The sequence below is a fragment of the Lolium rigidum genome, chromosome 1, assembly GCF_022539505.1.
Source record: "Lolium rigidum isolate FL_2022 chromosome 1, APGP_CSIRO_Lrig_0.1, whole genome shotgun sequence".
Classification (NCBI taxonomy): domain Eukaryota; kingdom Viridiplantae; phylum Streptophyta; class Magnoliopsida; order Poales; family Poaceae; genus Lolium; species Lolium rigidum.
In genome coordinates this window covers 297,605,379-297,629,243 of record NC_061508.1, presented here as the reverse complement: position 1 = coordinate 297,629,243, position 23,865 = coordinate 297,605,379, and the positions used below count along the sequence as shown (strand labels likewise).

Genomic DNA, 23,865 nt, shown 5'->3' with positions numbered 1-23,865 from the left:
TGAGACCAAACAAGATATGAACTTTGGATTATGAAGGGATTTGAAACTAGAAAATATATGTGTTGTATGGAGCAACAATCACCATGGGAGCAGGAGAGTATGAACCTTCTTTTTATTACCTTTGCGTGGAGATGTAGGAGCGCCGGGTGTTCTTTCAGCAGCGTGGGCGACGATCGGCCGGCAACGCGTACAGCGAGTGGCCGGCAACGCGTATGTGCGAGTATAGCCTAGCAGCAGCGTGGGTGGGTGTTTTTTTAGGCAGCAGCGATGGACTGATTTGGTGATTCTTGACGGATGATTCGCGAATGGTGATTCGCCTGGCTTCTCTGGTTTGCTGCTCTTTATATAGGCAAAGACGTCCCAGAGACGGCGCGCGCACGTACTGCAGATCGTGGGCACAGACGTGGGCGTCGTGGATGGTTTGCAGATTGGAGCCTAAGTTTTCTAGCGTGGACTTGGATCGAGCGATGGAGTCCAGCCAGAGCATACTACCCTACTACCCATTAGCTAGTCGTTTGTGTGGGCTTTGAGAGTTTACAATTAGTCTTTGAATTAAGTAGGCTAATTGCATGCATATGGGCCATGGGCTGGGTATATTATTATATGTTAATTAAGGCATGGTGCCGCAAAATCCATGCAACATTGTAGAGCTGCACGTACGTAGTTTCTTTGGTTATGGCCCAATGACCTGTATGTTAGCTAGATTGTCACATGTTAGCTCATATTCCAATGGTGCAAATTTTGTTTGATGAAATATTTCAACAAAATAATTTTATATGACGCGACAGTATTTCATAGGGTTGTCGAGGTGATGCCGATATAATTTTGATCTCGCGGTCGATTATTTATTGTCACCGCGACTTTGCTTATTTTAGTCAATATTAGACCATCGTAGTTGGCGCAATGTCCAAAAGACAAATATGTTTTATTTTATTTGTACGAAAACTCTTATTTTTTTTATTTAATTATGTCTATATATAATCGAGACAAAATTGGTGTCAACAGAGCACCATGTCTGAAGCTAACCTGGTACCAGGTCGTGTCAAGTGTGTTGAACTATGATCCTGTCTGTCGTGCCTAGAACTATGATCGTGTCTGTAAAATATTGTGTCGTGAACTTGTGTCGTCTATGATCACTGCTAAGTTCTCTATCGTCTATGATTATGTTCTTACTTGTGCTGTTGACCGCTGGTAACCTCACCAATGAAGGGAAGAGGTTACCAGAACCGGATTATGGGTTGCAACCAAACAGCAGAGACGCCGTTCTGGGCTGCTACAAGGCCTACCAAACGGCCAGAGCTCAAATCTCCACGGGGCCGAGAAATCTCCGCCACCAAACAAAGTCACTTTTATTGCCCATGGCCCGTCTTGAACACGCACGGGTCCTTTCCGCTGCGCCAGTGACGCAGGAAATCGGCCCAGACAACCAAACACGCCCTTAATTACAAGAATGTAGGTGTGTCGAACAACGCTGGTACTTGAAGCCGAGCTGGTGTGCAAAATAGGTATCAACACCTCACTAGCCATCCGGGCTAGGCTTGGTTCACTTGTTAGCATGCTCAATTGCATGGCTACATGGTTTAAAGCTTCATGAGCATGACTTGTAGGGCCAGGGAGCCAGGCTATTGATCATGACTCCTTGGCTAGAGCGTCATGCTATGAAGGGGAAGTGCCGCTCCTGCTGGCACACCCCTGTTCAGGCTACGCCTGTTTATATCTTTCGCAACAATAATTTGTTGGAGGAAGGGCGTAATGAGACGACACACGATCACGTTGGACGCTTGGGCTTTTCGAGGAGATCAAGCTTGGGGCGATCATGTGTGAATTTTGGCAAAAATATTTTATGAAAGTTCAACATAAAATAAACTTGCCTCGAAAACAATTTGGTGAGTAACCCTTTTCATGACGTCGTGGCCTAGGGTGGCATATGCTCTATAGCATGGCTCCATGGTTCATGTTGGCATGTTAAATTTCATGGCTGATGGCTCTGTGCCGTCAGGGTGTCATGCTACTAAGTATTACTCCTTGGGGACAAGAGTTATGCATAAGAGTTTTTTTAATATTATTATTTAAATAGGGCTATTGTGCCAAATTTCCAAGCAAAGTTTATCTTTGTTCGAAAGTTTTGGGTGCGTGCCTGCATTCGGGATGGAATAAAGCATCGACCCACATTGTTCCACACTTGTAGATGGTACTTTCGGTGCTAAAAGGTAATTACAGCGTACAAAATCATGTAAATAAAAAAGTTATCTTTATCGAAAAAAAGTTATTAAATTTTATGCAACAACATATTTAATTAATTACTCACTTCTATGCAAATTATGTGTCGCTGATTACTATATGGATGGGAGGGGATAGCTCTTTTCTGCAAGTTGCTTGAAACTAATAGGCGTGGTAAACTGGGCCGGGCCACGGAAGAATGCCTGGGCCGCAAGCTCGGCCGCCCGCTGGGTGGCATGGATCCAATCCCAGTAGATGTAGCCATCACGGTTCTCACATATTCTCGAGGTTGGCAAGCAATCGCCCTCCGCACCCAGCTTCCCGCTCCCGCAGCACGCGCTAGCCGTGTCAACGAAACCTGCGGCCTGCGGGTGAGCGATGATGTCTAGCCTGTGGGCGAAGTTGTCGGCGAGCGAGTAGGCGAGGCCCGGGAGTTTGGGCGCTAGGCCGCCGGCGAGGAAGGAGCTGAGGGCGCCATTGAACCCCACCACGAGCTCGTTTAGGCCATTGTCGCACGCGCCGGTCGCTGTGTGCGCGCGTACCCGAGGGATGCACCCGGTTGCGCCCGCGTTGATGATCCCGATCTTCCTCGCACCCATCGTGTACAGATCCTATACATAATATGATTGGTTAGAAGCGGTTAGCTGTTTGAACCTTTGGAGTACTATATTCAAGTAATAACCGTGATGGTGGCGGAGTAGTTGGACATGAGGCTGTCGTAGAGCGCGGCGGCGTCGCTCTGTGTCGCCGACTTGTTCTTGGCTTGCTGCTCCAGCACGAACTGGTACAGGTCGTTGCTGCCGATGCCGAGGATGAAGAAGGATCTGGCGAGGTGGTCGCTCACCACTTGGGATCCTTCCTTGGCCTCCATCACCAGTTTTGACAGATGAAAGTACTTGACCTGCTTCGACAACGGGATGTTGTTCCCGGCGTTCTGCACCCAAATTTCCAGATGAATAATATCTCTCTCGATCTGGCTTAACTTAATAGTTTGGTACTAATATACTACAGTACCAATTCTTTGTAAGTAGTAGCTAGCACTTACCGTTGAATCGAGAATCCCAGCTCCGGCGGAAGCGTAGCTTACTCCTCCATGTAGAGCACTCCGGACCAGCTGACGATGATGCGCTTCCAGGGACAGGTACGCCGGAGGGCTCCTCTTGAACCCCAGATTTTTTGCTGCATGATGAGTTACAGAAATTAGTACATCATCATTTCTCCACGAATTGATATGATCGGCTGATCAAAAGCACGTGCATACGTACCGATGTAGTCGGCGATGTTGTAGCCATTGCTGTACCTTCCGGTGGGCATAGGTCCTCCGGGGAAGTCGACGCCATAGAAGGGCCTGAGGGCATTTGGGACACTTTTCCCCAGCAAGTAGTTGTTGTTGCCCACGTCGAGTGTCGAATCCCCCAGCACATAAATCGCTGGCACAGCTCTTGCGCTCTTAAAAGATGGCTGGAACCCGGCGACGGCACAAAGCACCATGATAATGCCAGCAACAACACCCTTCATGGCCTTGTTAAAAGATGGCTAGGGGGAGCTTAACTCTAAAGCTTCTGTACAGTATTTAGCTATTTAATCAAAAGTACTCAGCACTGATTGAAATAAGGTAGTAGCTAGGCAAGAGGCAGCTACTTATAGGCCCGAGCTAGTTTTGGGTCGACCCTACAAAGGTCCTTATCGTCAGGTACAATAGTTTACAGATCATCTTCAGGTGAGTGCTGAACCACCGCAAAAGTAGGAAAATAAACGAACACACAAGCGGACTCATACAATACTATGTAGAAATAAAACCAAGTGTCTCACTTTATTAGTCTCTTAATAAGGTTAGCACCCACGATTACTCGGTTGGAGCGTCTGCAGTCTCCCTGTCAACTCTTGAGACCGTCCTTTCCATCATTTGATATTTTCGTTTTGGTTGGTTTGAGATAGCTTATCACGTGCACCACGTGATGCATCATTTGATATTTTGGTAAGTTTGCTTCAGTAATACAGTATCTTCTTCGCAAAAAAAAAAAAAAAAAACTAACGTACTTATTCCTCTGCTGACGGAGGTGTGATGCCCCGACATGTCCGTTGGTGAAATGATCCTTTTGAAATACCACTTTTGGTTCAAGAAGAAGTGATGCATGCATCTTTCTAGTTCAGTTAGATGATGCCTTTTGGCCCTTTGTATGGGGCAGTTACTATGTTAGCGAGCCTTGTAATATCACCCAGTTTCACTGCCAAGTGCTAGCCTTTCTCTTAGGGTGCTATATTTTGGACTTCCATATATATATATGCATGTAATGGATACTTTAAGTTGGATGTGTTGCTCATGGTCTATGCTTTCTCTGTCAGCTTGAGTTTGACAATTTGTCTCACAATTTATGTGTGTTTTCGATGCATAAGATCATCTGGAAAGTCTTGAACTGGAATATTAGGGGTCTTAATGACCCAGCTAAATGGACACTCATTTTTGATAAAATTCGAGAGAGTGCCATGTTATCTGTTTGCAGGAATAAAAAAGGGAACATGTTGACATCACATTCCTCAGACAGTTCTGTCCTAGAAACTTTGACTCATTTGCATTCGTTCCTTCTGTTGGCCGATCAGAAGGTATCATAACTATTTGGGATAGTTCAGTATTTTCTGGAGCTGAAGTTTTCCAGAATAAATATGCCCTCTTAGTAAAGTTTCATGCCACCAAATCTAATACTTATTGGACTTTGACCAATATTTATGCTCCTTGTACTGATAATAAACAATTACAGTTCTTGCAGTGGATGCATGACATACATATTCCCTCAGCTGAAAATTATATGATGGTTGGTGATTTTAATCTTATTAGATCACCACAAGATAGTAACAGATCATGTGGCAATATTAATGAAATGATTTTATTCAATGAGACAATTAGTCATCTTGGTTTAGTTGATATCCCCCTTAAGGGAAGAAAATATACTTGGAGCAACATGAAAAATACTCCCCTGCTTCAGAGACTGGATTGGTTTTTTTTTTTCTTCCCTGGCTTGGACTGAAAATTTCCCAAATACTATGGCTGCTCCTCTTGCTATGACCACCTCAGACCATGTCCCATGTGTAATTTCTGTAGAAACTGCCATCCCCAAGTCTCGGGACTTCAGATTTGAAAATCATTGGTTAAATATGGAAGGATTTTTATCATTAGTTCAAGGAGCTTGGACTCAGTCTATTCATTATGCAGATGCAGCTAAGAGAATCACTCCTAAGTTTAAGATTTTCGCAAAGATCTTAAGACATGGGCCAGAAAGCTATCATCCATTAAGGAAGATATAGCTGATTTGGATTCACTAATCTCCCTCATGGATGCCATTGAAAATTTCAGAGACCTCTATGCTATGGAAATTTCATTCCGAGCTGCCATGAAAAGGCACTTTGCCACTCTTCTGCAACAGCAATTGGCCTACTAGAAACAGAGGGGGGAAATTAAATGGGTGACTTTGGGGGATGAAAATTCTACGTTATTTCATTCTACGGCCTCAAGTCAGAAAAGTAAGAATCATATAGCTACTATCACTGACACCTTTGGTGCTCATGTAAGTGATCATAATTCTAAGGCCACTTTGCTTCTACAAGCCTATATGGAGAGTCTGGGACAGACTGAGAACACTGCCTCTATCTCTCCCTTTGCACATTTGTTGCATAATGACATTGATCTTGCTTTTTAGAAGCCCCTTTCACTCATGATGAAATTGATGCAGTCATTAAGGGTTTTTCCCAATAACAAATCTCCAGGGCCTGATGGGTTCACTGCTGAATTCCTTAGAAAATGTTGGCCTATCATCAAGAAAGATTTATATGATCTTTTTGATCAATTCCATCAAGGAAATCTCTGTCTCCAGAGTATAAATAGTTGTTACATTACTCTTGTGCCAAAGAAAGATAATGCTGAGACTGTGCATGACTTCAGACCAATTTCTCTGTTGAACTGTACTCTAAAGCTAATCACCAAGCTACTAGCTAATAGGCTCCAAACTATCATCCATAGCATCACTCATGAAAATCAGTATGAATTTATCAAGTCTAGAAATATGCAGGATTGCTTAACCTGGGTTGAGTACCTGCATTACTATCATAAATCTAAAAAGGAGGTTGTAGCCCTCAAAATTGACTTTGAAAGGGCATTTGATAAAGTGAATCACTCTTTCATTTTGGCAGAGGCTAAGGGTTTTGGACCAATTTGGTGCTCCTGGATTAAACAGATACTTGATTCAGCAACCTCTTATGTTCTCCTAAATGACATTCCTGGATTCTTTTCAGTGTAAGAGAGGGGTAAGGCAGGGTGACCCCCTTTCACTTCTGCTTTTTGTCCTGGCTGCTGATGTGCTTCAGTCTCTTGTTAATGAAGCAATGGTTGATGGTCTTCTCACCAGACATCTGGCTTTACAATGCTCCCCTTCCTTTCCTATCCTGCAATATGCTGATGACACTCTTGTCATTCTTCAGGCAGATGTGCAACAACTTAGGCATCTATAGCAGTTGCTTCAGGTTTTTGGAGATGCTTCTGGCTTGAGAGTCATTTTTTCCAAATCCAGCCTAATACCAATAAATGTTGCTGAGGATGGGGTCACTCTTTTCACTATAGCACTTGATTGTCAACAAGGGAGTTTGCCCTTCACCTATTTGGGGCCGCCTTTAAGCACAACTAAGCCTAGAAAAGAATTTTTCCTGCACCTAATACAAATTGTTCAGAGAAGACTACCAGCATGTGCAATGTACTTGAATTATGGCACTAAACTCAGGATGGTTAATTCAGTTCTTTCATCTCTACCCATGTTCTATCTTTGCTCTCTCAAGATTTACCAATGGGTGATAGATGAAGTTGATAAATATAGAAGGCATTGTCTATGGAGGGATAAAGATTTACAGAAAAATTCTCCTCCTCTGGCTGCATGGGAGTTAGTCTGCAGCCAAAAGATCAAGGGGGATTGGGGGTTCTTAACCTTTCTGTTCAGAATGATTACCTACTTATGAAACATATGCATAAATTCTACAACACATCTGACCTGCCTTGGGTTAAAATGTCATGGGAATTATACTATTCGACCTTCCTAGCTACCTCCTGCTAGAACAAGGGAAGTCTCTTTTTGGTGGAGAGATTGTTTAAAGATGCTCTCAGCCTTCAAAAATGTGGCTGTGTGTGATTTCATCCAAGGAAATTATATTCTTCTTTGGTAGGATAAATGGGCGGCTGCTCCTCTTAATGAAACTTGGCCTCATCTTTACTCCTTTTGCAAGGATGAGGACATTTCTATTAATCAAGCTATTATTGCACAAGAGGTGTCTGATCTATTTCATCTACCTCTTTCCGAAGAAGCACTGCCACAATTTCACCTTTTTCAAGCCCTGCTTTTGAATCTTGAACCGGCTGCTGGTTCTGATGTTTGGATAGTTTTCGGGAATTCTGTAAGCACTAAGGCATCTAAAGTGTATAAATCCCTCATGGACTTGGGTGGCACTACACCAGCACAAAGTTTTCTGTTGGCTTTTGATTCATAATCGTCTCAATACAAGAGCAATGCTAAAAAAGGAAGAATTTTTTCATGGACAATTATTCTTGCATTCTCTGTGGCCAAGATGAGTTGGAATCCAGATACTACTTATTTTTTAAATGTCCTTTTGCTAAGATGTGTTGGCAGTATCTTTGCCTAGATTGGACACCTCCTCAGCAAATGGATATTCAAAGTATTATCACAAGTTTAAAATTGTCCCTCAAAGTACCATTTTCATGGAATTGATTATGCTGACTACTTGGGATATCTGGACAACTAGAAATAATTTTATCTTCAAAAGCATTGCACCAAATCTCTACAGATATAGAAGAAAGTTCAAGGAAGAGATTTCTCTTCTTTTGCACAAGGCTCCTAGAAAGTCTTATGATGTTCTCCATACATGGGTTGAGAGATTTTGATAATACTGGATTTTTTTTTTCTTTCTTCTCGTTTTAGGTCTATGGCCTTCTAGATAGCCAGCCATTGCTTATCTCTAGCAATTGCTTCTCATGTACATAAACTCTTTAAAAAAATTATAAATATACATAGTGGGGAAACCCACTGATTTGCCTCAAAAAATACCCCTTTTAACACAAAATCTTCTAGAGGGATTATTGTATTCTCCGTTTCATCAAACAACGGAATGGATGATGAAACTGATTTGCGTATAACATCCTCTTTATAAGATCGGAAAACTTGACCCCTAAGCATCTCTAACACGGGTACTATAGTTGTCCATCTATTGTTGATTCTTGGATAGACGTGTTTAACGAGCACGAACATCAAACAAATGAAGCATTATTCATATAATCATACAATCTGATATCACAGCTCAGCTAAGATGCGTTTTTTCCCTACTCGTTATCATTTCTGACAATGGATTTGTATTTTTGATCTTGTTTTGATCTACTATAGAGCGATGGCGTCCAACTTGTAGTGGTGCATTATGAATAAAAAGAACGGCTGCAAGTTATAGGCAACACGACGTTAGCTTTATGCTGAATTAGCAATTTAGCAGCTGGCTCATGCATGCGTGATTCAGTGAGCAATTTAACCAGCACAAGTGCCCACGAATTGCACAAGGATCGCTTCCAAATGTGTTAGATATATTCTGCAATAAGCGAGTTTACTTTGTTTTTCATATCTTACTCTCCAATAAGTATGTTTACATGATAATGGCACACTTAATAATCTACCGATAAGGGTTATGTACTAAATCATCATATATTTGTGTTTCCACTGTCTAGAAACTATAGTGCATGGCTAGGGGGCGACCTAGACAGGCGAGTTAAAAGCAATCAGATATTTAGCCGTGAAGCGAAGTTGGTGAAAGGTTGCCGATCCCAGTTAAACTACAAATAATGTACGCTTACTTCGATAAGCATAATGTCAAGATGGCCGAGTTGGTCTAAGGCGCCAGTTTCAGGTACTGGTCCGAAAGGGCGTGGGTTCAAATCCCACTCTTGACAAATTTCTTTTTCATTTTTGTTATTTTCCTATTTTACTGCATCCTGCACCTTTTTTTTTCGGATGCAGCTAGCGAGCGGCCGCATGCCCATTAGTTATTCTGAGCGGTCGTACCAAAATGAAAAGTGCTCACACGGAAAGATGTATACAGCTGTAAAAAAAGGTAGGCTAGCTGATATCACTTTGTTGTTTAAAAAAAGCTGTAACTTTTAAACGCCGCAACGAAATTACAATCCGTTTTCACTTTTAGAATCCGAACGACGAGAGCTTCGAAACTAGACCATATTTTCATATGTTTTGACACAATTTTTTAACAAGCAACTTTGATGCACGATAGAGCAACTTTGTTGCACGGGAAAACAATTTTGGTATGCGGCAAAGCAACTTTGGTGTGCAACAATTCGCAACGATGGTAGGCTTCACAACAGCTGCAGCAACAACTCCTAATGTTACTCTACATGACACTAAAATTGCTCGGCCGAGTACCAAAGTTGCTCGCAGGACACTAAAAATTGCTCGGTCGGGCGCCAAAGTTACTCTGCAGGGTTCAAAACTGCGTCGTCGGGCACCAAAGTTGCTCTGCAGGGCACTTAAGTTGCTTCGTCACACATTTAATTGCTCCCATGGACACCAAAATTATTGTCGGGCACCAAAGTTGTGCCTTCGTGTACCAAAAAATATGCATGTTCGTTGTACACCAAAGTTGCTTTGTCGCACATCAAAGTTGGTTTGGGGCACAATAAAGTTGCTCAGCCGCGCATCAAAGTTGCTTGTTAAAAAAATTCGCCGAAACATATGAAAATGTGGTCTAGTTTCGAAGCTCTCGTCATGGAGATTTTAGTAGTGAAAACGAATTGTAATTTGGTCGCACGGTTTAAAAGTTATACTTTTTTTTAAAATGACACATGATACCAGCTAGTCTACCATTTCATTGACAACTGGACTGTGCGTGTGCCCGGAACGTCCATCCGGCACACGCCCGCCCGTGAGATTTCAGGTTTTTTTTCTGCGGGTACTGCATCTTCACTTAGCGGTGCTATATATGCTTCTTCTTCTCCGAGGTCGAACTCAGCGGTCTTGCAGGACTCCAGGTTGTCTCTGAGACACTCCTTACCTGCATAAGAGTAGACTGTAGACTAGTCTCCTCGTCACACAAAACGTATCCCAATCAATGACGCACATCACAACACTTGTTTGGCTAATTGGAGACGTTCTTCCTTACTTCTTGGGCTTGCTTAGATATGGACAGAAGAACCGTGTAGTTTCCCGTGGAGAGGAGCCGATTCACGATCCACAAGGCGACGAATCCGCCGGCGGCGATCACAGGCTGTCTTCGTCTTCCTCCCATCGACCTCCAATTCTCCATGAATTTTCGTTTCTCTTTGTTTCGCCGCCTTGTCGACCGATCGACGTACGGGTACGCCACCGCTACTTGTAGTAGAGTGGCTTGACTCAAATCGTTTGTCTACAGAGGAGGTCTACGTATAATTTGTTTTGAGAATTTAGGGGGGGAGGGGGGTGTTATTACTCGAGGTGAGTTGGCAGTCATACCATCCGTACAAAGTGTGAAAACAGGGGGTACAGGGGGATTAGAGAAGGAAACACAAAATTTTACATAGTACCGGACAAGAGGAAACTACGAAGGGTATCCAGCCGCCCGCGGTCATAGATCTTGTGTCTCCACCTCCAAGTAGCAAGGTCATCGCTGACATAGGCATCCCAAATGGGCCTGCCGAAGATGGTACCCGGGGTTTACTGGAGGCCCAATACCCGAAGAATAAGAAGATTCGGGAGCCCAAGATTTACTAAGGAAAGATGAGTTGTAATAGGAAGTGTTGTTTGTAATCTGGCGGGATGAGTTAGAAACCGTCCCGGACTCGTAAACTTGTATAGCACGAATCCCTCGGCTCCACCTCCTATATAAAGGGGGAGTCGAGGGACGAAGAATCAATCGAATCATTGTCTGCAAACCCTAGTTTTCATATTCGTCGAGTACTTTCCGACTGAAACCTTCGAGATCTACTTACCCTCTACTTCCAACTAAACCCTAGCCTACAATCCATAGGCATTGACAAGTTGATACCTTGTCAATTGGCGCCGTCTGTGGGAACTAGAAGCGTAAGGAGCTGATCTCGATGGCACGCTCAAGATCTTCGACATCGTCAACCGCAAGCAACACAATGGATCGAGGTAAACAGATCGCTGCTGGTCTTGTCGATTTTGTTCCTCACCCACCCTCCCGTTTGGATGCATATGCGTATCTGGCGGAGCCCATGGAGATGACGTTCGGAAGGTTTCACTTTCGCGTCGAAAAGGAAGGATCGTATCGTGTCGAGATTCCGATTTCGTCGGGATCGTCGGTGGTCGACTCCGATTTTTCAAACTATGCATCGTCAACCGAGTTAGGAGAAGAAGAAACCTCGGCGACACGCTACGTCAGCACCAGAGCAAGAGAGAAACTCGCCAAGATCTTCAACGACATGTCGTTCGAGTCATCTGCGGACTCATATATAAGCGATGGCTCAAGCGATGTCGACAGTTACGACTTCATCGACAAATCTCTCACAGTGGGCAAGGTCTTCATCAATCTCAACGATGATGTCACCAAACCCAACGTAGGTCTGAGTACAAAGTATCATCAGATTTACGCCATTGAAGATCAAGAGGAGACATCTGAGGCTTTCGACAGTTTGGGAAATCCATACGTCGATCCCTCCAATCTGCGACAAGGCCCGGGCAACAAATACGTCGGGCCAGAGCCGCGAGATAGAGTTCAACTTTCACAAGCAGCGTGGGACAGAGCCGCGAGAGCTATGAACGGCACGGAACCAATGGCTACCACAGCCACACCAGAAGAATTGCAAGCATATCAATATAGGCTCGCACGAGCTGCCAGGGAATTGGAAAAACAGACAGCTGAGTTGAACAGGAGAAAGGAGGCAGCTTCTGCATCCAGCAGGAGAAGGGCAGATCTAAGTCGACAATCTAGAACTACGGGTGATAGCCACCGGGAGGCGCGGAACAGAGCAAGATCAAGGCTGCAACACATACCCGAAGCAGAAAGAGAGCACTTGGTCCAGAACCTCGACATGTCCTTCATGTCGATAGATACAAGAGGAAACATCATCCCTAAGACACCAGAGGCTGGGTATATGGCGACACATGCTTTTATCCTTGCGTCTAAACCACCTCCAGGTGATCCAAGGGAAACATTGTACAATATGGCGGTAGCAGGAGTTGGAGCTATGGGGACAGCGTTTGTATCAACGCCTCCCGAAGGAGTGGCAAGGCAAAATAGTCCACGACCTGCAGCAGCAACAGCGGCAGCACCTGAAGGGCCAAGTGGAGCAAGAGACACAGCAGCACAGGCAAGAGTCGACAGAGCGCGGCAAAGCAGAAGGGATCATCGGCAATCTCCGGAATTGACCGATAAAGATATGTGTGGCTTGCCATGCTTTACGAGGAGAGTCCGGAAAACTCGAGTCCCCTCAGGATTCAAGTTACCCGATAATTTCAAGAAGTTCGACGGCCTTCAAAATCCAGAGGATTGGCTAGTCGACTATCTGGAGACGGTGAAGCTCACATGAGGAACTAGGGCAACAGCCATGCAAAGTATCCAGGTGCATTTGAGTGGAGCCGCACGATCTTGGATAAAGAAACTCGCTCCAGGATCCATCGACAGCTGGGAAAGTTTCGAGGATGTGTTCGTCAAGAACTTTAGATCCACGTGCAAAAAACCCGCGTCGTTAGAGGAGTTGAGAGCGTGTCGACAGAAGCCAGATGAGCCAATGAGGAAGTACATCCAGAGGTGGAATATCATTAAAAACTCAGCAGAAAATATATCTGACGAGAGAGCAATAGATGCGTTTGTCGCAGGAGTCAGGCGTGGAGATTTCGTCGAAGATTTGGGAAGGACCAATCCAAAGACAGTATCCGCGTTAATGGAGATAGCAAATAAATGGGCAGACGGAGAAGACGCCGTCCACAACAAACGACACAGGTCGCCAGAGGAGGACCGCGGTCGAAACTATCAACCGAGGCGAAGATTTCCTCGGACGTACCAGAACTACGACGCTCCAGGACAAATTTCGGCAGGTTTTCGGACAAACACAGGAGGAAGCAACAGAGATGATTACCAGAGAAGCAGTGAGCAGCGAGGTGATAACAGGGATGATTTACGCAACAGGCAAAATAGCGGGCCTAGGTTCCCAAGACCTTTCGTGTCCCCTGAAGAGATGATGAACGGACCGTGCCAGATGCATTTTTTCCTCGACAGCAACGGAAAAAGACAGTCAGGGCACTTGCAGAAGGATTGTCGAAATTTTCAAGCAATGTTGCGGTATGCAGAGAACGCTAATGCGCGGGCAGCACGAGAGAAATCCTCGAGAACCCGTAAGCGAGATTCACTTGCCGCCTCCTCCCGCGATTACGGACGACAATCGGCATCAGCTCGGAATAGCGGCAGCACTCGCACCACCACCTTATGTTGATCCTAATTCCAATGGAGCAGGTGTTGATGATTCGAAGGGAAGGCCGTCCAATAGAGCTCGGAAAGTAATCTCACGACAGGTGTTTATGGCAGAGAAAATGCCTCCACCAACAAGTTGAGTACCTTAATTGGTCGGGACAAGATATCGGCTTCACAATAGCGAGATCATCCGCAGCAAGTTCCTCGACCAGGGCAGTCAGCACTTATTCTGCCAGCAGTTATCGCGGGATTTGATGTCTCTCGAGTGTTCATAGACGGCGGCAGCAGCTTAAACCTTATGTATGCAGATACATTGAGGAAGATGAACATATCCTTAGCAAACTTGAAACCAACAGACACAAGGTTCCACGGCATCACACCGGAGAAACCAAGTTATCCATTGGGAAAGATTTACTAAGGAAAGATGAGTTGTAATAGGAAGTGTTGTTTGTAATCTGGCGGGATGAGTTAGAAACCGTCCCGGACTCTGTAAACTTGTATAGCACGAATCCCTCGGCTCCACCTCCTATATAAAGGGGAGTCGAGGGACGAAGAATCAATCGAATCATTGTCTGCAAACCCTAGTTTTCATATTCGTCGAGTACTTTCCGGCTGAAACCTTCGAGATCTACTTACCCTCTACTTCCAACTAAACCCTAGCCTACAATCCATAGGCATTGACAAGTTGATACCTTGTCAATCGCCACCTCTGCGGAGCACATTGCATGACATGGATGTCTTGGCGTTGAAGATGAGATCGTTCTGTGCCTTCCATATAGACCAGAGAATCGTCGCGACGCTTGCATGCTAGATGTGGGTAGCCATCCCTCGGAGTGGTGGTAAATCCCAGAAGGAGAAACTGCCGGCTGGGACCGATACGCCTAACCGTGCCCACACCTCGGAAGCAAGCGAACAGTCGAAGAAGAGATGCCTCCCCGTCTCGGTTGAGGGGCATGCCGCGCACACATCGAAGGGGGCGCAGTTCTTGAAGAGGTTGGACCGAGTGCTGAGCCTGTCGATGTCGGCGAGATACGAGAAAACCCGAACCTTGACAGGCAAGAGGAGTCCCCAGGAGGTGTAGGATGACACATCATTGTCATACCGCGGGGAGAGCATGCAGTAAGCCTCCCTGAAGTTGAACGGGGAGCAGAGGGAGAGTCGATGTAGCAGAGATCATGTCCATCACCAAGAGAGACAGAGGTCTATCTATATGAGTCTCCGACGTTGGATAGCTCCACCTCTGGCCATTGTTTTCATGCGCTTGCATGTGGCAACAGCTGGGTCTGACAGTACGACAAGTGTAGGGCATTGTCCAACTCATGGTAGCAGAGAGAGCTAGACACAGGGACGGAGCCAGCAATGAAAGATGGGGGGCAGAATGTATAAGCACAAAAAATTGGTCTCGCAACACAATAAAATTTAATAGGTCTACATAATAAAAATATGCGTTTTTCCTGAAATATAAATGAAGTTACATATCTGTCAATTTAAACTCGGCTTTACGAGCACAAAGATCAAAAGTCTCAATAATTTCTTCAACACTAAACTTTTCTGCTATTTCCCTCTCTATGTAGACTATGAGACAATGGCGAAGAAAATCATCTCCCAACTTAGTGCGAAGACGTGTCTTGACTAGTTTCATAGCAGAAGGCTCACTCTGCTGTTGCAGTTGACACCGGAAGAGTGATCACTAACCGTAATAACTTCTCAACCATTGGATAATCAGATGATTTGCCAGTCTTAATTATTCCTTTTGTCAATTCAGCAAGTGATTTGCAATTTTTGACCTCTCGATGGTTGCATGTATCAAGCTGGAAATGTGGAAGCTCACACTCAAACCTATCCCTCTCTTGACTAGAAAAATCAGCAGGATAGAATTTTTTAACTAATGTGCATATCTTGGACTTGTCAAAATTATCATATCTAGGATCCAAGGATGTACAGAGATCTAGAAGCTCAGTTACTTGAGAACTAAATCGATGATTCAACTCTGTCAGTTGTTGATCTATTGCAGCATTAAACACATCTACTTCATAGTGATGAAATATTGTGGTGTTGTCATGCTTATTTCAAGATTTCTTCACATCAACATACCTAAAGTTGCAACAAATATCAAAGAAATGTAAATCATTTTCACTATTTAGACACTAATGAGTACGTTTATAAATGGGTAAGTGACTATTGGAAAAGATACTTACTTTTGATTCATATCCGGTATATTAATCTCATGCTTCAAACAAAAGGCGCCCACCTCTTCTATAAGACTATCCCATCCACCTTCTCTCAATTCAGCAAGCAATAGCTTTGTGTTAGAAACAATATCCAGTGCATTTGCAATATCCAAAGTTTTGTTTTGGAGTTTGACACACAAGACATCAATGTTCTTCATAAGTTTCTCCATGAGGTGTAGAATGAAGACAAAATCAAATGTAACCAGAAAATTAAGGGCACCCTCAGCATCTCCTCTTGGACCCCATGAAACTGAACGGTCATTTGCTACACCTCTTAGTAGCAAAACTGATGGACCAAACATCCTTAAAAATCTCTTTACTGACTTATAGTGGGAACTCCATCTTGTGTCTCCGGCCCTTTGTAAAGATCCAATTTGATTTAATCCTCTTACTGTGTCAAGCTCTTCTAGTTCAATCTCCTTTGCAATTTCAATAGCATGATTTTCTAGTAGCTTGTTATTGCGTTTGAGAAATGCACTAACCGTATTTACAATAAATTTGCATTTTGGAAGAAGTTGTGTACCTTAGGTACCTCCCTTGAAGCAGCAACAAGAGCCAATTGAAGTTGATGAGCAAGACAGTGAATATAGTACGCATAAGGACATTCCTGGAGAATTAGAGCTTTGAGCCCATTCCACTCTCCTCTTATGTTACTTGCTCCATGGTAGCCTTGCCCTCTGATATCTTTCACACTCAGCCCATTACCAACTAACACAGCAATAATTGTGTTTTTGAGAGTCAAAGCACAAGTGTCACTAACATGAATAAGATCAATGAAACGCTCCTTTATCTCCCCATCTATGTTAACAAATAGAAGAACAACAGCCATCTGCTCTTTCTTAGACTCATCTCAAGATTCATCAACCATGATAGTAAACTTTCTATCAGCAATCTCTTCTGAAATGTGATTTTGCACTTTCCGGACAAATATACCAACAAGTTCCTTCTGAATAGTTGGTGATGTGTACTTAGCATTTCTTGGAGCATTATTAATAACTTCTCCCACCTCCTTATTATAAGAACCCACAAGCTTCAAAATTTCCTTGAAATTTCCTTGGTTTGTGGAATCTTCAGATTCATCATTCCCTCTAAAGGGACATGCTTGGCGCATTAACAACCTGATGCAATGTGAAAATTTGTTAGATAACATGCAACAAAGAAATTCTAATAACTTGAAAATGAACAATTCTTACTTACTTAATAACATCAATGGAAGCCGCAAGCCTTAGTCTTGCATCAGCAAACCGTTTCTTGCATTGCTTTTTAATCACCTTGTCAATATGAGTCATATTATTTTTCAGCCTCTCATAACATCGAACAACGAAATTGTGGGCTGAACTTGAACTAGTTCCCACATGTGTGAGGAAAGCACAATCTTTTCCATCATTGACCTTCTTCCACTTATCAAAATCTTTGACTGAAAATGTGTCTGAACAACACTTACCAATTGGCTTTTTGAAAAGAGAAAACAAGGGAAGCAATAGCCCGATTTTTATAAGGTGAATATTCCAACCAGGAAAAATTTGTGAACCAAGCACTCTGAAATCGACGACGGCTAGAACCGGTTCCAGTAAAATCATACTCATCCAATTTTGGTTGACAGGGGCCCTCAGTTACATAAAAACGCCTAGCATCATCTTGCTTATATGAAGGGAGTTCCCATATTGGAAGACGTCTACCTGGGTCTTATTCATATTTTGTGGTTATAATTGTCGCTTGTTCTGGCTCAATCAGGGACGGAGGGAAGGGGGGTGTCCCCCCCTAACGACTCGCTCGTATGTTGGAAATCGGTAGCCAGATCGTAGCTGACATACGTTAGTTCGCCCCATCCTGGCAACACTAGTTAAACTAGATGATACCCCGCGCGTTGCCGCGAGAACTGATTGAAATTTATTTGAATGTATTTGTTTTATAAATAGTATTGTTGTTGTTGGTATTTATTTTATAAATAACTTTAGAAAAGCGGATAGAAATGAAGTAAGAAACCAAATGTGTCAATGTGAGAACCCATAAAGGAAAGAGTTCTTATTTATTCTATTGGACAATTAGTAAATGGCAGAGTTTATTGAGAGGTGTTTGTGCGGGTGCCTTCTTCTTCGATGAAAATTTGAACATGGGGGGCTCCTTTCTTCATGCACTCAACGATGTATTTGGCAGGCTTGAATGGATGATCCTCGTGAAGCTTTGTGGTGCCTTTGAAAGTAATACACGTCAGTGTTTTTTCAGTATTCTTCATGTCTGCAATAGCTTACATGTACTTTTTGTGAGCTTCTCTAGATGAATGAAGAAAAGAGGGGGTAGAGTTTTTTTTGCGTCAGATTGAATCTTGCAAAAAATAGTTCTGTGATGTTAAATATAAGGCAAGTATGTGAATATGAAAAGACAAATAAATTTGATGAAGTGGCCGTACCTGCTGCTTTCTTGCGGATTGTCCATGTAAGAGAAAAGTCTATGCAGAAAGAGATGGTGAACTTGTAGGGAGTACAATTGTTGAGGTGGTGTTATATAAGTGTATCGAAGCCTTGAAGAGTGTCAAACCATAAGAAATTTTCAATAATATTGAATTGGGCAGTGAATGTGTAGAAACTGACAAAGTAACGTCATAAATTTGTAGAGTCACGGACGGTAGTAAAATTGTTAATTTATTGTATTATTTGAAGTAGTTAATGAAGGCATTAACATGGTGCATGCTTGTGATTTCAGGGAATATTTTAAGACAACAATGAGAAGAATAAGGATTTTGAGCAGCACAAACTTGGAAATGGTGCAAAAAGAACTGAAAGCTGCATTTATTAATAATAATGTCCGTGCAGGTACATGTAGACATAGTCGATAACATACATATAGTTCGTGATGTTTCTCAGTTACAATAGATGCAGATCTAGGGTGATGGGTATTATCAATCAAAGTAACACTCGTTTCTTGTTGTAGGTCGTGAAGCTGCTAATTAGTCGATCGAAAACTGTGATATCTTCTGCATCACTGTAAAAAGTAGCATGGTACAAATATAAGTAACATGTAAGAAAACACTGAATAGTGGAATGAAAAAAGCCTTTGCTGATAGTAGGAAAGCTGAACTGAACTTTCTTCATTAACATATAACTGAACTTGATCGGGAGAAGCAGGAATATCAGTGCGTGAAGCAAAAAAAAATAGCAACAAATGAGAAGAGGGCAATAGAACATACCAGTATTTGCCCTGAACCTAGGAATTTACGTTACCACACAGCAGCAGGATGAGACGTGAAAGAAGAGTAGACACCCAGGTAGTATAAAGATTATTTCGTCGGCGCCAACATCTGTAGAACCTGTATTTGTGGCCAAGTTTCCAGAATTTGAGTAAAGTTAAATTTGTGACTAATTAAGTAGAAGGACATGATAGGAAAAAAGGATAAGACAAAGAGGAGTGGCTCACCAAGGGGAGGGGAAGTATGAGCGTTGTGCCAGATTGGAAGAGAAGATGCAGCGATGTGAAATATATAGCCTGAGACGGGCTCCTCGGATTCCTCCATCAGTTACCTAAGCAATTGTTTCTTGCAGGAATCGCGGGGGAGATGAAGAGGAGAGGACTGCGGTAGACTGTTCTGGAGATTGAGTCAGAGGTGGAAGACATACAGGTAGGTTCTTGATAGATCGATGAGATGCGTTCGTGGAGGAAGATGAGATGCTTCGTGGGAGAAGAGGAATAGCATGGGCTGGGCCTGAGGTGAGTGTAGGGCTGGAGATATGGGCTGCATCAGGCAGGCCGGAAGAACGTACGTAGCGGAGGCCGGAAAACAAAGGATCCGAGAGGAGTCGGTCAGCGTACAGGCGACCGGAGACCAGAGCGTCGGTTTCAGCGTACCTGGCAGAATTGCTGACGTGGATGGGCTGCATGTCAAGAGAAATAGGTAAGTGGGGATGAACTTCTTAGTTATATAGGATTAGCCAGAATCTGAAGCCCAACAAATAGGCTCATTAGAGGAAAACGTGGTTAGTGCCCTAGTTACGTACGTGAACCAGATGAGCCATCACTAGCTAGCACGCACACACGATCGTATTTACAATCGTTTCCTTTTCCTCTTCGTCTGCACACGCGGTGACACCTCGCCTTGCGCCCTCTCCTCGATGGCTCGACTCCTCCATCGATGAGCGACGATGACGCTGCCGGCCGGCCGGCCGCACAGCTGCATAGGATGAGCGACGACGAAGGTGGAAATCCTGGAAGGAAGAAAGGTTTTGTAAAATTCTACCCCACCGTGTCTAGATTTGTTAGATTGTCTCGCAGATTTGATGACTAACTAGGAAATATCTGTTGTCCCCTCTGTGTATTGTGCTTCTGTAGGCATGAAGAGGAAAAGAGCTGGAATTCGGAAAATTTTCAGGCCAATTGGTTCAAGCTCACAGTCACAACCACATGAACAAGTAAACGGTCTGCAAGCAGGCGAAGAAAATAATCCTAATTCCACCGAGCCAGAACAAGCGACAATTATAACCACAAAATATGAACGAGACACAGGTAGACTGTCTTCCAATCTGGGAACTCCCTTCAGATAAGCAAGATGATGCTAGGAATTTTCATATAACCGAGAGCCCCTATCAACCAAAATTGGATGAGTATGATTTTTCTGGAACCGGTTCTAGCCGTCTCTGATGTCAGAGTGCTTGGTTCGCAAATTTTTCCTGGTTGGAATCTTCACCTTATAAAAATCGTGCCTATTGCTTGCCTTGTTTTCTCTTTTCAAAAAAGCCAATTGGTAAGTGTGGTTCAGACACATTTTCAGTCAAAGGATTTGATAAGTGGAAGAAGATCAATGATGGAAAAGATTGTGCTTTCCTCACACATGTAGGAACTAGTCCGAGTTCAGCCCACAATTTCGCTGTTCGATGTTATGAGAGCCTGAAAAATAATATGACTCATATCGACAAGGTGATTAAAAAGCAATGCAAGAAACGGGTTGCTGATGCAAGACTAAGGCTTACGGCTTCCATCGATGCTATTAAGTAAGAATTGTTCATTTTCAAGTTATTAGAATTTCTTTGTTGCATGTTATCTAACAAATTTTCACATTGCATCAGGTTGTTAATGCACCAAGCATTTCCCTTTAGAGGGAATGATTAATCTAAGGAAATTTCAAGGAAATTTTGAAGCTTGTGGGTTCTTATAATAAGGAGGTGGGAGAAGTTATTAAAAATGCTCCAAGAAATTGTAAGTACACATCACTGTCGAGGTTTTAACCACGGCAGATGCTACGGGGTAGCACATGAGAGATGTAGAGCAAGGCGGCGTTGGAGATTCCGGAAACGAGTCGGCACACGATGTACCCAGGTTCACGTCCCCTCGGTGGAGGATCGCTACGTCCTGCTAGAAATCTACTATGATCATAGTGTCGCCAGCGTTAGGCGACTTGCTTTGGGGTAGCCACCGGAGGCGGAGGGGGAGATTGTATCTAAGGAGAGATTACATGTATGATGAGATGCCCCTGGTGGCTTTATATAGGCAGCCAGCTAGGGTTTACAGGTATAAGGCTACTTGGGCCGCTACGCTTCATGGGCCTTCTGTAGATCCATTCTCTCCGGGCTTTAGTCGCTAGGGCGCATGGCCCAGTCGCCCGCCGACTGGAGCTGTCTTGGGCTCTCTTCATCTGGAGAGTGAGCTGGGTGATGGGCCCCCTAGGGCGTATCCCCATCAGTAGTCCCTGAGCGCGTCGTGGATTCGGCGCGGGCTTGAGGCAAGGAGCGAAGAGGCTTGGCGATGGGTCGAGGTGAATCGGCGACGGGCTCCTGAAATAGAGGAAACAATCGTGAAACACGAGCCAGTCGAAACGAGCCAGTCGGCGTAGGCCAATCGGCCTGAACCAGTCGGCGTGAACCAGTCGGTGTGAACCAGTCGGCGTGAGCCAGTCGGTGAGAGAGCTTGTTGGCGAGAGCCAGTCGGCGAGGGCCAGTCGGCGAGAGCCGGTCGACGAGTGCCAGTCGGCGAGAGCCGGTCGGCGAGTGGCACTGTCGGAAGCGCGTCGAGTCCCCAAGCGCGGCGGGTGACGAGGTCGGGCGCCCGTCGAGTAGCGCTATCTGTAGCGCGTCGAGTCCCCGAGCATGGCGAATGGCGAGGCCGGGCAACCGGCGAGGAGCGCTGTCTTTAGCGCGCCGAGTCCCCGAGCGTGGCGAATGGCGAGGTCGGGCGACCGGCAAGTAGAACTGTCTGTAGCGCGCCGAGTCCCCGAGCGTGGCGAGTGGCGAGGTCGAGCGACCGGCGAGTAGAACTGTCTGTAGCGCGCCGAGTCCCCGAGCGTGGCGAGTGGCGAGGTCGGGCGACCGGCGAGTAGAACTGTCTGTAGCGCGCCGAGTCCCCGAGCGTGGCGAGTGGCGAGGTCGGGCGACCGGCGAGTAGAACTGTCTGTAGCGCGCCGAGTCCCCGAGCGTGGCGAGTGGCGAGGTCGGGCGACCGGCGAGGAGTGCTGTCTGTAGCGCGCCGAGTCCCCGAGCGTGGAGAGTGGCGAGGTCGGACGACCGGCGAGGAGCGCTGTCTGTAGCGCACCGAGTCCCCGAGCGTGTCGAGTGGCGAGGAAGACACCCGACCGTTTGGCTGAGAAGGAGAAACAAGTACAACTGCAACTGCAATAAGGTGTATTTATGAAATATAATAAACACTTGTAAAGACATGCGACTTGTGGATTAATAACACGCATTGTTAAATGGACCGGTTAGCAGTATGAAAGGTTTATGCGTATCTTTTCATGAGTAGGCAGACCTCCAGCATCAAACGCTTGCCGGGTAACAGGGACGCGATGCCAGTCGTTGAACCCGGAGACAAGGTCGGCATTTGGTACCCAGCCTCACTACTTCGACGGACGCGAATAAACAACAGACAAAACCGAAACCGATCCTAATTATTGTTATGTAGTCCCTGTGAGGGTTGTATGCGACTGCGTGGTCGGCTTTGTAGATCGAACCAACAGGCGGATATATTTTAGACTTATATAACATGTGCGAATATAAATAAACTTAGCTGTTAAACTTGACGTGGCCGATGTGGCGGGCAAGTCGCCGAGCATTGCGATTCCGTGAAGGCGAGCCGCCGGGCATGATGAGCCGGTGGCAACGAGTCCATGGCGAGCGAGGCCCTGAGCCCGACGAGTAGGCAGCAGGCGAGTGCGCGACGATGGATCCGCCCTGGCAATTCCGGGCGCGTTTAGGCGAGCCAGTGTTGGCGAGTAGGAGCGTTGGTCGCAGTCTGACGGCCAGGACTGCCCCGTACATGTATACATCAATGATAATACAATAGAGTAGTATATTAGACCAATTCAGAAACGCTAAACAAAAAACGATCAGCCAAAAGCTGATCATACACATAGATAGTTGCTCTCTTCGTAATCTATACCTAATAATAAAGGAGCTAAGGTTTCTGCTAAAATTTTCGTCCAACTTTTTATTGGACCGTTTTGCCCTCCCACCAAACTGCATATAACGCAGTGATGCCATCGTACCGGTTGATTCAACTCCAGTGTCCTGCTTCCTCCCGTCCCGCAGTCAAAGCGAACGGTTCATACCAAACTCGAATCCCAATCGAGATCCAAATTTCTTACCCCTCCTCACGAAAATCCAGCCCATATATGATCTCTTCCGTCTAAGCCCGATTCTTACAGAAACCCTAGAAAAAGGTTCCGCCTCCTCCTCCCGCACCGCCGCCGCTTCAGCTCGTCGTTGATTCGGTTAGCTGTAGCGCGTAAGCGTTGACTCACGAGGAGGTATGCGGCCATGGGGTGGAGCGCATCGACCAGTTCCCCGAGCCAAGCGCTGATGGACGCACCCCGATGTCAAGCCTGTTGGAGAAGTAGCAGCCCTCAATGACCGTCACCAAGGACGCCCCAGTGTCGGCGATCGACTGCAGCGTAGCCGCCGCGGGCGAGATGATTGCGGAGTGGATCGAGTCGATGAGCGCGTGACCCAGCTGGTGCTCGTTGTTCCCACTGCCGATCTGC

At 45.0% G+C, this 23,865-nt stretch overlaps 1 protein-coding gene and 1 non-coding gene across 2 annotated transcripts; one reads left to right on the top strand and one right to left on the bottom strand.

Moving 5' to 3' along the window:
- Positions 1–2,336: 2,336 nt before the first annotated feature.
- Positions 2,337–3,783, bottom strand: LOC124660563 (GDSL esterase/lipase At5g37690-like). Its single transcript, XM_047198387.1, has 4 exons — positions 3,486–3,783; positions 3,266–3,399; positions 2,903–3,154; positions 2,337–2,831 (listed from the first exon to the last, which is right to left on the bottom strand). The coding sequence occupies exons 1-4, from the start codon at positions 3,736–3,738 to the stop codon at positions 2,337–2,339; spliced, it is 1,134 nt and encodes a 377-aa protein (XP_047054343.1). The 5' UTR covers positions 3,739–3,783.
- A 5,344-nt stretch (positions 3,784–9,127) lies between these two features.
- Positions 9,128–9,208, top strand: TRNAL-CAG. Its single transcript has one exon. It is a non-coding gene; the product is annotated as a tRNA-Leu (tRNA).
- Positions 9,209–23,865: the final 14,657 nt, after the last annotated feature.

What these genes read in the sequence shown, in the direction of transcription:
- LOC124660563 (XM_047198387.1), bottom strand. Translation starts at nt 3,738, where the DNA reads ATGAAGGGTGTTGTTGCTGGCATTATCATGGTGCTTTGTGCCGTCGCC. An exon ending in CAACATCGCCGACTACATCG is followed by an intron (nt 3,400 to 3,485) that starts GTACGTATGCAC and finishes CTCATCATGCAG; the next exon opens with CAAAAAATCTGGGGTTCAAG. An exon ending in ACTACTCCGCCACCATCACG is followed by an intron (nt 2,832 to 2,902) that starts GTTATTACTTGA and finishes TATTATGTATAG; the next exon opens with GATCTGTACACGATGGGTGC.